General features: G+C 44.4%; 1 protein-coding gene across 3 annotated transcripts in view; it reads right to left on the reverse strand.

Moving 5' to 3' along the window:
- The window catches only part of gramd1a (GRAM domain containing 1A), a 27,842-nt gene continuing 14,785 nt past the window's right edge, over nucleotides 1-13,057 (reverse strand). For all 3 annotated transcript variants that reach the window (XM_086038642.1, XM_086038643.1, XM_086038644.1), the window contains 17 exons: nucleotides 11,937-11,957; nucleotides 11,758-11,842; nucleotides 11,150-11,253; nucleotides 9,831-9,926; nucleotides 9,617-9,697; nucleotides 9,402-9,520; nucleotides 8,606-8,885; nucleotides 7,317-7,470; nucleotides 7,058-7,204; nucleotides 5,570-5,691; nucleotides 5,236-5,378; nucleotides 4,835-4,938; nucleotides 4,528-4,743; nucleotides 4,369-4,453; nucleotides 2,212-2,319; nucleotides 1,450-1,570; nucleotides 1-1,040 (listed from right to left, as the gene is read on the reverse strand). In XM_086038642.1, the coding sequence (XP_085894768.1) occupies nucleotides 957-1,040; nucleotides 1,450-1,570; nucleotides 2,212-2,319; nucleotides 4,369-4,453; nucleotides 4,528-4,743; nucleotides 4,835-4,938; nucleotides 5,236-5,378; nucleotides 5,570-5,691; nucleotides 7,058-7,204; nucleotides 7,317-7,470; nucleotides 8,606-8,885; nucleotides 9,402-9,520; nucleotides 9,617-9,697; nucleotides 9,831-9,926; nucleotides 11,150-11,253; nucleotides 11,758-11,842; nucleotides 11,937-11,957 (2,070 nt within the window). In that variant the 3' untranslated portion in view covers nucleotides 1-956. The remainder of the gene's footprint in view (nucleotides 1,041-1,449; nucleotides 1,571-2,211; nucleotides 2,320-4,368; nucleotides 4,454-4,527; nucleotides 4,744-4,834; nucleotides 4,939-5,235; nucleotides 5,379-5,569; nucleotides 5,692-7,057; nucleotides 7,205-7,316; nucleotides 7,471-8,605; nucleotides 8,886-9,401; nucleotides 9,521-9,616; nucleotides 9,698-9,830; nucleotides 9,927-11,149; nucleotides 11,254-11,757; nucleotides 11,843-11,936; nucleotides 11,958-13,057) is intronic.

Below are 13,057 nucleotides of genomic sequence, written 5' to 3' on the forward strand. Positions count from 1 at the left end.
TTGTTGCATTTTTTTTTTCTTTTCAATTTCTCTCCGTGTGCACAATCACATCTTCTTCACAGTACATTCTCATCTCCCTAAATAAATAATAGTTGTTGTCGTGTGCAGCCGGCCACGCACAGCAGGGCCGTAACAAACCAAACGGGAGTGAGGGCGGGCGGGCGGGCGGGACAGTTGGAGTGGGGCAGTCGGGGGGGTGCGGGGGGATTGGTCAATAAAAGGAGTTGGGGGCATGAGGGCGAAGAAATGTAACTATTAAAAAAAAAAAAAGAGGTGGGAGAAATGTATTACAAACAAGAGATTCCCTTTTGTCCCGTCACGGAATTCCGGTTGGTCCTTTATGATTGGCAAGTGACTGAGGTCTCGGAGAAACATCGGCGAAAAAAGCAGCCGACAATACGAAAGTATTGGAAATGTAACGTGGACTCGTCGTGGACACACACACACACACACGCGCGCACGCATCATCATCATCATCATCATAATTATTATTATTATTGACATTATATCCTACTATGAAACATTCAAGAACAATCACTACAGTCCTTGCTGGCCGCCTTCCGACAGCCAATCGGAGTGTGAGGAGGGCGGGACTCGGGCAATAAATACTGTCATGTCCCAGTAACGTGCTGGTCTTCATGTCCCATTTTTTAAAAACATCAAATCCCAAGATTGACGCCAACTCGGAAGAAGAAAGAAGAAGCGGCGCGGGAAGAAAATTGCGTGTGATTCCGTGAGGCGGCTTTTGGGAAGGCCCACCTGTGGGCCTCCATCCCAGTTTTATTGCTGAGTCACCACAGGGCCGTGTGCTTTTCAAGTCAAACAGGTGAGAGGAGGCTTGTGGCTATTGTGGTTCCCTGTGCGTTCTTTTTGAAATGGAACTGTTGGAGCATCCATGTACTGTAGCCGGGTGGGCTTTGGATGCGAGGCGGTGGACGGTACCGTACAGGATGAGCTTATGCATCCGTCTCAGTCGGCTGGTCCTGCCGGACCCCCGGGACGGCGATGCCCTGGTGGAGTTTTTCAAGTGACTGCTTCATCTGGGGAAACAGCGCAGAAACAAGGTGTCAGCCATCTTGTCAGGGCGCCATTTTGGCTCAAGTGATCCAAACGGAAGCAGTGACAAGTTGACTTTGAGGTCGGGCTGGCTGACTCCAAACGCCTCCAGTCGGTTCAAAATGCGGCTGCTGCTTGCCTCCCATTTGGAACACCACCAAAGAGTGTGTTCCTACCTACCCCGGCCTCCCTCCACCGGCTGCTTGGGCACTTGAGAACTCGGGATTTTTTTTGCTGGTGCTAAACAATAAAATGACCTCCCTTGGCACATCTGACTGTTTGTAACTTTGTTGTTGTTTGATTGCTGACAATCATTTTATGTCAAATGTTTCTTTACGGGCAGCTTCGCTGGCGATGCGCGGCAAGCCTAAGCCGCCGGCACGACACACGCACCTGGTCAAGCAGAGCCACGGACGACTGTAGAATCTGCTGCCACTTGCTGAGCTGCGCCTGGTGGAACTGTCTCTGCAGCTGTAAAACCTGAGCCCACTCCCCCGCTGTCTGAGGAAGAGGACTGACAGTGGAAAAAGAAAGCGTTGGAGGAAAGTCCTCTCACACCATGCCTCGCGTTTTAAGTACAAAGGCTCCTCGGTTTAGAAATGGGCGCCGTACTTGCCGTTTTGCATTTTCATTGGATGCTTTTATACCAGTGGTATACAATCGCAAATAAATACAATTGATTTTTCTGGCAAATATTTACTGTAATTATGACTTTACTGCTTTGTTTGCATAGGTTGGTGAGAGACTAAGGCATGTGACGAATAAAGCATATATTCGTGGTTAGGTCACCAACGTAGAAACAAAATTCTATCTGAAGCCAAGGACTCTCTGGATTACATTTTTAATCAAAGTGACCATCTTTGGTTGACTTTTTCACATTCATTAATTTCATGCTATTTTCTATGAAACTGACTATTTTATACTGGCATTTTAGTTTCATTTTATGCCATTTCACGTGAAACATTTTTTGGTTGGAATTTTATTCATTAATTATTATTCCCCGCCTAAACTTTGGTGCAGTTCTGGATACACATGCAGAATGAACTTTCTGCCATTTTGGGCTTTCAGCTGCATGCCATTTACGTTGGTATCTGTAATTGCTAACTGAGTGTCGTCGACTTTAGTGGATCTACTTTGTATCGTACGGACGCTCACCTGTCCGCCAGCGAGTATGAGTGCCACGTCTCCAGCGTGTGGGCCGCCTTCTCCAGGGCGTAGAGTTTGTAGAACAGCAGCATGTTGAGCGCCACCAGCACCACCAGACTGGTCAGAAACACACACACACACACACACACGTTGGATAAAGAGCGCTTGTCAACACACTTCACTGGAAACATTTAAATGCCTCGTTTCCACCAAGCACATCTGTGACAGTGCGATGATGACGTGCAAGACATTGACACCCACCCAAAAAGGTTTGTGGAGATGCCACAAGATGGCGACAAAGCACTAGCCAGACTAGTGAAGCTGCTCCCCTCACTTTCAACTTCGTGCCTTGACCCCAAGATGGGGACAAAGCAATCATTTCATATTATACTGTACATGAGTTTGGCCTCAGCACAGAAATAGCAGCACATTTAGAGCAAATAACAGAATAGGTTCTGAAAAAAAATGACCAGTGAATAAATAATGCCGAAATGCAAAAAAGACAAACTGTTTTGTGTGTCGATAATTACGCTTACACACTACAACTTTGATTAGATTACATTAGAATTTCAAAACAAGGTGAACAAAATAAAGGCATACACTGTACTAAAAAATACTATAGAGTGTAAATAATTGCCACTGGCCACTATTAGGGTACGTTGGTTAAAAAAATAAAAAATAAAAAAAGTGTGTGTGTGTGCGCTTGATCTAAACATTTTTTTTCTGTGCGTGGTAAGTGACAATGAAAGAAGCTCACAAACACGTCAGTGTGCACTCACGTCACAGAGGGACTTCATTACAGGAAATATCAATACGTTGGCGCTTGAATGCACAATGAGTCCAATTAGTTCAAGTCAGATATCCCCTGTAAGAAAGTGCGGCTTTGCAGTGGCAGAGGAAGTAAAAGTCTTTGACGGCGTGCGTACCTGATACAGATCCTACACACGGACGGACGGGTACAAAGTAGCGCACAAGGAGACACAAAGAGAGAAGATGCAGAGAAAAGGCACCATGAAGCTGTTACTGCAGCACGCACAAGAGCCAAACATGCCATCTGTATGATTCGGTTTTGTATTGTCTAATGTTGAAGTAAATCATACAGTGACAAATTGCCTCAGCGCCAATGGAAGATTAATTGCAGCTTGACCAAATGTCAACAAAGTAACGTCATTACAAAAGCTACTTTTGTGCTGATACAATTCATTTGGACTTTTTCAAATTAGATAGGGTCATATCTTCATACTATTCTTTTCTAATACATTATACGAGTTTCAAAAAATGGCATTCATTCGATTAGAAAATAGCAAGTACATAACGTATTAAAAATGATTTGTACAACTAATCATTACAAAAGTGATACTATCTTACTATTATTATATATCCAGTATACCGCAGTATTTTTAATAAATCTATTATTTTCCATAGGTTACATTTGGGGGGGATTGATTATAAAAATGATTTAGTACACTGTTTTTTGAATATCATGACAGAATAATGAAAAGAATCTCTGTAATTTCAAAAAGTAAATGACATTCAAGAAATAATAAAAAATTGGGGGAGGAGGGCAAGATGCGAGTGCGTTTGCAGCAATGAGATGGTGTGACACCAACGATTAATATTTATGAATAAAACAGCAACTCTCATGGATGCCCGGTTTGATCAAATTAGAAGCTGAGCACGAACATCCCCTTTGGGGAATGAAAATGAAGATGATAGCATGAAGCAAAACCCATAAGACAAAATGTTTACAAGGAGACCACATACCATTCTCTTTGAAATGTGAAACAAGGAGTATCATTCAGTGTGCCACTAAATGAAAAAGCATCAACTAGTGTTAATGGTAGCCGGGAGGGATGTTGAAGGGGAAGCCAAAAATTGGCTTTACAATAGAATGTTGCGCGCACCTCCAACGAGTCTAAACACGGCATTCTGATTCATATTGCATTTGTGGAATAATCAATCAAGCTGAAAAATCCAGCCACTTGTTGCCATCTCAGCGGGCGGCCATTGTGCCACTTGCTGTCAACTGAAAACGACGTCGCAGTCGCTCGGGGCTCAGGTAACGACCCATCACGGCTGCCGTGTTTTCTTTGGTCGCGTGACGTTGGTTACTCAAATAATCGTTTCCGCAGTAGACTGGAATCCATTTCTTGTGTTGTCACTTACATGAAGCTGACGATGAGGAGGATGGTGGAGACGCTGTTCTGCGCTGCACCACGAGCACGCTCTCCCAACTTCATATACTGAGCACCTAGGAAAAAAAGCAAGCTTTCAAAAACATGTTACTGTCAAAATTTTAAAAAAGCGTGACGGCGGTAAGCTAACCGGCGTCCGTGCGCTCCCGCTCCTCCCCGACACCCCGATCCCCTCGCTCGGCGGCGCCCCCTCCATCCCGGTCCCCCTGGCGGCGTGAGCAGGTGCGCTTGCGTCGCCGCAGGGCCGGCGGCGTCTCGGCGGCTTCGGCGGCGCTGGTGGCGTCCCCGGCCGTCACCACGGTAACCTGGGACCGAAGCAGCGTCTCCAGCTTGCACACCTCGCTCTCTGCCGAGGAGCCGCATGATTTGTTTGTATGGAAATGATTGTTGGCGACGCTACTCATGAGGCCGTATAGCAGGTAGACAAGGTGACCGACCCATGTGGCGGTAGTATTCCTCGATACCGCTCCACGTGTTCTTCTCAATCAGAGCTTTGACCAGACTCCACGGCTGCTTCCGGTAGCAGATGTCGGACGAAACTCTGAAGCGAGAGCAGTAGACCAACTGTTAACAACAGAACTTTCCCAAAGGCTACTCTGGCAAATATACTAAATAGAAATGATTCTTTAATGCATTTTTTTTTTTGTATAATGTTTCGTGACTTTACTTAGATTTCATTTGGCATTTTCTGAAGTTTCTTCGCACAACCGCTTTAAGTATCCACGGGTATCCGATAAGTGAAAATAAGACGGATATGGGCACGATGCGATACCCGCCGTCTGTGCTCGCCCAGCCCCCAGGTCCGAATACTATCGCTGAGATTAAAAAACAAAGTCACCTGAGACGGCTCTTGTTCTTATTGATGGAGGTGAGGCAGTATCTGTGCACCGTGTAGAAGTAGTCTTGGTACGGGATACCAGACGTGATCACTTCGGAGTCCACCACGTAGCATTCGCCTTGAGCGCTGTTCTTGTGCAGAGTCTAGACCCGGGAAGATGTCCGGCTTTTACAGCTTTTATTTTGGGCCCCCAAGGCAATGTTAGCAACAGTACGGTCCCTATTACAGACCAGTACCACTCTTGTCATTTTAGGGTAAAATTATACTGTTAAAGGTTACTACACACGATCTTTCAAGAAACTTTTAGCTTCACTGTGATGACTAAAAATCCTACCTGCGTCTCCACCACGGGGGCAGTCTTGGGCCCGAGGGGATTGTTGAGGGCAATGGTGTAGCTGAGCACGCGGCTGGTGGTCCCGCTGGCGTCGTCCCGCTGCCACTCTCCCACCGTCAAGTCTGCGAGAGTCCACGGACAGCAAGAGAATTACAAAAAAAAAAAAAAGTCATCAAAAGGTTTCTGAATGAAAAACAGGAGGGCCTCCAGACGAAGATGGAATGTTGGGTGAAAAGGGGAGTCGGGGGGGGGGGGCCAGCCTCGGCAAAGGAACGCCCCCCAATTAGTGTGACACAATGTTTCTGGGCAGCAGGGATGATACCCACTGGTCAAATCCACTCATGCTGTCCTCATTTGAAAGCAATGAAAGAACACTCATCAAGTGGCAATGGAGGAATAAACAGGATGACCCGGAATTTGTTCTTGTGACGACTTTTTTTCTCCCCCCCTCAAAAAATTGGAACTTTATTGTTGTAAAATGACCACTGGTCTCATATAATTGCAGCATAAAAAAAAGTCTGAAAAATTCCAGCTCGATTCTTTATACAAAATGATCGCAAAAAACTAGGACTATTGTAAGACATTTATTCTGGTATACTTTAAATTTTTTGGTTTTGCACTTAAACCTTTTCCATCCATTACTTTGTACTGCTTTCACAAAAAATACTGCACATCATTCTCGTGAAATATTGCCTAACAGCTTGTTTCTTGTACAATTACAACTTTTTTACTCTCACAAAATTTTGACTGTCTTTCAAAAACCTTTTTGCTTTATTCACTTAACAACATTTTTTTTCTTGAAAAAAAATTCTCATAAAAGTAATGAATTTACTCAGAAAGTCAACTTAATTATCTTAAAAAAAGGTTTTAGAAAAAATTATAATAGTAATATAATAAAAGTAAAACAATACAACTCTTCTCATAAAAGTACTAATTGATGATTTTGATCATGTCTTTTCCTGTAGAAGAATGAGAAAAACTAACTATCCAGCCATCTATCCATTAGCTGAATTGCTTATTCGCAAAAAATATTCTTATTAATACTTTTTCCCCCCTGATAAATTGTGACTTCCCCCCCCCCCCACTGATGTAAAACTGACAAAGCATGCCTCCCTATCTGTGAATTAAGTTTAAAAAAAAAAAAAACCTTCCTTCAGGTCTAATCCTAACAGAAATGAAAAAAAGACATACAGAAGTATGTTGCATATGCATACTAATTTGAACATGTTCAGACTGGTATACCTCTGTTAAAGCTTACATGAGCAAAAATGACTGTCTTTTCAGTGTCTGAACATAATTCAACATGTCGAAAGAAATTAAAATGGACGAGTTTATTGTAACAAGTGGTTATTAACTGTGATTCTGTAGTTAAAATGCGGCTTCATTGAAAACTGGAGCAAAACTCAGTAAAAATCAAGCGTATGTGTGCATTTAGTACATGTTGAAGGCTTGACGTGGGCGGGTTTCTTTGTGCGCGTGCGCGTGTACCGGTGAAGTGGCGCTGCGAGAAAAGGTGCCGGATGAAGTGCGTGTCGGCGGAGAAGAGCAGGTCGTGCAGCTTGTCCACGCTCATTCGTACGGCGGCGTTGACGTGCAGCCGCCCGTTCAGATCGGCGCAGAACGACTCCACCTCACCTGAAGGTTGGAAGGACACACATTTATATTTGACATCTTTCACGACTGCGGTGACGCAATGGAAAGAAAATGCTGCCGACACAGCCAGATTAAAATGAGTCACAGCACTCACTCTCCTCCTGCGTGTCGGACGAGTTGCTCGGGTCGGTGGGCAGGTCCTCGTCGTTGGTGGCGTCCAATGAGGAGAGGTTTCCCAGGCTGGTGTTGGGCGGGGGAAGCGTGTGATTGGCTGACTCGGACGGGCTGTCTCCGCCCTCCTCCGGGCTCTGAGGGCAAGGGAATCATGCCATCGCCATATGACTTTTAAGAGGATGTGAAGCCCACTCGCAGTTGGAACTGCGACGCATTGGGAGAGTGAGCGAATTGTGCATGTCGACACGACAGCACAGCGCAGCGCAGCGCAGCGCAGCGCAGCGCAGCGCAGCGCAGCGCAGCGCAGCGCAGCGCAGCGCAGCGCAGCGCAGCGCAGCGCAGCGCAGCGCAGCGCAGCGCAGCGCGGGCTTCTAGGGAAATTCCAGAACATATTGTACTTGCTCCTGCTGTTGTATAACTTCACTTCACTGTATATCACACTTCAAATGAACCATCTTTAGCCATTACGCAGTAGTAATGAGTAGTAGGGCATTTCCTGATAGAGTGGCCATGTGAGGACGTGTTTTAGAGGAGCTCCTCTCCAACGCTATGCCCACGCTAAAAGTAGCAATTTCACTCTTATATTTTGAGGGAGACTCCTTGATGACGTCGAGGGGCTGCATGTGGATTCAACTTTGGACTTCACGCCAGCTGAAACATGCCGGAAGTCGACTGACGCAAGAGCTAGCTCCGGAGCTAGCCTTGAGGCTAACGCTACACGCGTCTTTACGCCGGACCCAAGTGGCCATGAGGGGATACTTCAAAGCTATCTCCATGTTGAGATCTGAGCTGCTCACCAAAGCGGAGACGCAATCAGCTCTAGTTCAGAACCAAGTTGAACAGCTACAACAGGAAATCAAACTAGCCAATGGCACTAACGTCAAGAATGAAGCTCCGGATAAACACTATGACTAAAGACTATGCAGCCCCACTAGTCTAAACTTGAGTTTCTGATTAATATTGTGTTTGCGGAATACGAAATAAGCAGCAAAATCCACCCATTTTTATCTGTGTCAGCAGACGGCCATTTTGTCACTTGCTGTCGACTGAAAATGACATCACAGCTGCTCAAGGCCTAGGTGACAACCAATCACGGCTCAGCTTGAGAAAGGTGACAGGTGAGCTCCGATTGGTTGTTAGCGGAGCAACTGTGATGTGTTCAGACTAGTGGGGGCGCATACCACATATTATTGTAGAGAAACGTTGTGGTTGACTTCCGCTTTGAACATAGTGCGTTTCTACATGAATGACACAATCCAAAACACTCACAGAGGCATTGGCGGGCGCGGTGGACGCCACAGAGCCGTGGGAGTGGGGCGGGCTCGGCTCCGGGGGATCCGAGCTGAGCCGGCGAGCCGACGAGGAGGGCACCTCGATGGGCAAGCAGCAGGAAGAGGAGGGCGGGGACGAGCCCACCGCGCCGGTGGTCGCCGAGGGGGGGCTGGCCTGACCGCAGGGCACCAGCGGAGGAGGGGAGCTGCCCGAGGACGGAAGCGACACCGAGCTCAGGTCCAGAAGGTCGGTGACGGACACAGACTCTTCTCCGGGTCTGCAACAACAATGGAACTGGTGATACATTATTATCCAAATAACTGCGGGTCTGCCTGTCAACTGAGGTCTCACGAGGTACGCAGGCGTCCATCTTGTGGAATGAGGACAAAAAAATAATAATCTAAGGAATAGCAAAATAAGAAGTTCTTTGAAGCTCGCTGAATTGAAATCTTGCGCGCTCAATGGTGAGACGAAAAAGCCAAAGAAAAAGCATGTCCATCCATTCTCTGAACCGCATCATTTTAATATGTTTTGATGCTTGCTGAACTGAGGCCTTGATAAGATGACTTATTTGCGGAAGTCTATTTGAGGAAGAGAGTCTAAGTCTTGATGACGCACTTTGTTGTAAATAGGGTGATGGTGTCCATTAGACAAACTATTTGAGAAAAATTGCTATGCATAATCAATTATACTTTATGCTTCAGGGTTAGGGATCCATTTTTTCAAACCACCAAAGGTGGAGCAATGACCCAGAGCATGCCGTTTGATGGAAACGGGTTTTAGAGTCACTCACAACAGGCCGTTCATGTGTTCGGCGGTCGGCGAGACGTAGTCGTCGTCCTCACTGGTGAGGCCCAGCTCGGTGCCGTAACACTGGTGCACGATGTGCCACAATTCTTTGGGGGACAAGGACTGCAACCATGTATACAGAAAATATTACTCTCTCATAACCTGGCCATTTTTCTTACGTTATCCAAGACCCTGTGAGCTGCCGTCAGCGGGTCGTACCTTGTCCATGAGCGCGTTCTGCCACAGGCGGAAAATCATCATAAAGCTGCGATCCCGCGCACCAAAAGAGGTGAAGAAGTGCTGAGAATTTCAATGGGAAGGAAGGAAGGACAAAAAGGTCACTTAGCTATCCCGTGGAGCAGACTCAGCTTGTTTTTTTTGTTTTTTTTAATCCTATATCCTATAAAGTAAGCGTGTGTGAATAATGGCTGACCTTCTCATTGTCCGTGCTGATCTGGATGGCGTTTGGAATGAGCTTGGCGGTCTTCTCCTTGGTCATTGAGGTCACGTCTTTCAGCAGGATAGTGATCTGCAAAGATGCACAAAAGCAGCCAGTTTTAATAAACATAGTTCACTTATTTCCCATTCTGCCCAATAGAAAATTCTCAGAGTACACAAAAAAGGCCTGGAAGGAAAATCGAGCAAATACGCCAATTTTCTGTCAACTTATTTTGTCTTTGTGAGTTGCAGAAGAAGCGTTCCTCACACCCCACAATAAAAATGAGACAGTCTCCTTGTCGAACATCACCCAGTGTGAACCAGGAAGTAGCCTACTATCCAATATACAAACACAAACAAATTCAAGTCAGGATGCAAGAGTTACACCTTGTCCCGGCCTAAAAAAATGATACCATCTCTAAGTCTTACATCATGTGCGGTAAAGCAGAAAGTAGCTTACTAACTAAAATATCGTCACCTAAAACGGAAACCCATATTTTTTCCACAAGCTGAAACTATTAGTCAGTCTCCATGTGTGCCTGAAGTGTTGCTATAACTTGCTCTCTTCAATGACACAATATTTGATAACTCCAAAAATATGCTCTTTTTTTTTTTTTTTCAATTAACCCGAAAAATAATGGAGATGTGACAATTGCGTCCAAAAGCAATGATATGCAACAACATTTTAATGTGATTTTAAAAAGAAATTATTTTCCATTTTTTGCTGAGCTCTTAAATCACGCCAAGAACCTGACAGTAGACTCCTAATTTACATACCGGCACAAACAGGGGTCATTGCAATTTTCTGCACTTATTTTCCCTTTTTTGCCACTCAACGCAAGATGGAAGCATTCCCTCACCCCAGAAAGAAAAAAAAGGCATCCCTGAGGTCTTACTCATTTTCTGTTAGAATTTTTTTTTCCTGCGACGAGGAAGTAGCCTGAAAAGTAGCATACACACACAAATGTTTTTCAATTTTTCCGCCTGTGTACACAATGAAAGCACAACCTCCAGAATTTAACAAAAATGCTACATTCTTAAATCATCCTCCATGAACCAGGAAGTAGCCTACTAACCAATATACACAAGCAAATGGCCATTTCTTCCACATATCTTCACATTTTCCGCCTGCGTCACAATGTGAGCATTACCCACTGACCCAGAAAAAAAATGGTACATTTCTATGGTCTGAAATAATCCTGCATGTACAAGGAGGGGATCATTTACATTTGTTCAGCATGGTAGTTGTTTTTTAAAATGTGAAATGTGACTTTATCAGCACTGATGCGCAAATAACACAAAGCTGGTGCTTACAGTGGTTTCCCAGCGGAAGATGTTGCTGTAGAAACACAGCCAGTTCTCAGACAGATACAGGCGGCCCTGGAGCAGGATATCTTTCTGCAGAGCGCACGAGTAGTCTGCGGGAAGAGGGATGAGGGTTCAGCGATCCAAATGCAATGCCCAAAAACCGCTCAAGTAAAAGACGTCCGTCCCTTGGTACTCACTAGGGCTGCACGATATTGGAAAACACATGATATGCGATATGGTTGTTGATGATAGCGATGTCGATATTATTGCGATATTTAGTTCCTAAAGAAATGATATTTGTATTATATAATGATTTTTTTTTTCATGCAGCAAAGTAAGTGATCTCAATGTATTCTCAGCTAATTAAATTGAATTTAATTGAAAATTTCCCCACTGTGGGATCAATAAAGGCATTCTTAATTGTAATTCCCCTAGATAATGTTCAACTATTGGGTGGCAATGCACATTTAAGTTTGCATCTCACTGGTCAAATTAAGATAAAAGCATACAATTCCATGAGAAAATGATTGCATATCTTTGCGATATGCATATTGCATGAGCCAATATTGCGATATTGATATTTTTGCGATATATTGTGCAGCCCTGGCACTCACCCACAATGAGTCGTTCCGTGTCCGGAAGCTTCTTGAATATCTTGCGGAAGTCCTCGTTTCGCTGCTTATACGTGGGGCTGAGGACCTGACGGAGAGGAACACAGTTCGGCTTGGTACCAATAACCTCATGCCGAAACGAAGACACCTCCAAAAATGAAGCGATAGAGAGGGATACTCACGTTGTACCAGCTCTGCATTTTCTGCAAAGACAACAAACACAACTATTAGAATCATGAATATGTGGGTGAAGGGGAAAAAAAAAAGCCAAAGGATAATCAAATTGTGTGATAATTTCAGAAGATAGACATTTTTCATTTGTCTTAGGACAAAACTAAGGCCAAATAGCTTTTATCATTTAAGTTGTATTTAATAGCTCTACATATTATACATGCCCCCACAAGTTGGCGTTACTGCCTTGTTATATATCTGTTTCTGTGATGTGTTAAAAGCATTACATGGCTAAGTTTTAGAGACACGAGTTGCCGTTGGAATAAATACCAGTATGTTGTTGTTCTCCCCCCCCCCCCCCGCATAAAGGCCAATTACTATTTAACAGGCCTGGTATTTCCATTATGCAATACTGGGTATGGGTAGTATGGTTTAGTAGTGAAAATATATATTTTAAAATCAGATTACATGATTATCGATGGATTCATCAGTACAATAATTATTTCTCAAAGTATTCGCCCCACAAGACAGCCAAAGAAAAAGCAAAACGTGCAGTTTTTTAAGCTCACTGTACTGAGGTTTTGTACAGTTATCCACCTTTCAGAATAAGAGCGACCAAAAAAAAGCCATTGGAGAGGCAAAAAAAGTGGGCAGTTCTTTGATGTTCGTTGAATTGTAGTCTCGTGGGTTAGGCTGACCATCTTTAAGGTAACTGCATGACAGAATAGCCAAAGAAAAAGCAAAACGTGTGCAATTCTTTGATGCTGAAGTGAGGTACGCAGATGTCCATCTCACAGCGTAAAGGTGAACGGGGAAAAAAATGCAAATGTCAAAGAAAGAGATTGTGTGCAAAGGAGAGATTCCGCCGTTCCTTCTTGCCTGCTGCTGTCAGACTCTTTAACAAGAACATTGTGTAGTCTCTACAAACTGGCGGTCATTAGTGCAATTGTGCAGTCCTGCACCTGAGCTCGTATCGTCCAATACCCAATATTCCCCACTACTGTAATACCGTGCAATACTCAACATTCCCCACTACTGTTAGTCTAGTTTTATTTTTATCCAATGCTGTTCCTTACATTTCACTACAGCACTGCAGCACTGTCACTTAGAGTATTTTTTCCTCTGTACTATG

This window comes from Filicampus tigris, chromosome 8 (genome assembly GCF_054856515.1).
Source record: "Filicampus tigris isolate MCC_2025a chromosome 8, RoL_Ftig_1.0, whole genome shotgun sequence".
NCBI lineage: Eukaryota > Metazoa > Chordata > Actinopteri > Syngnathiformes > Syngnathidae > Filicampus > Filicampus tigris.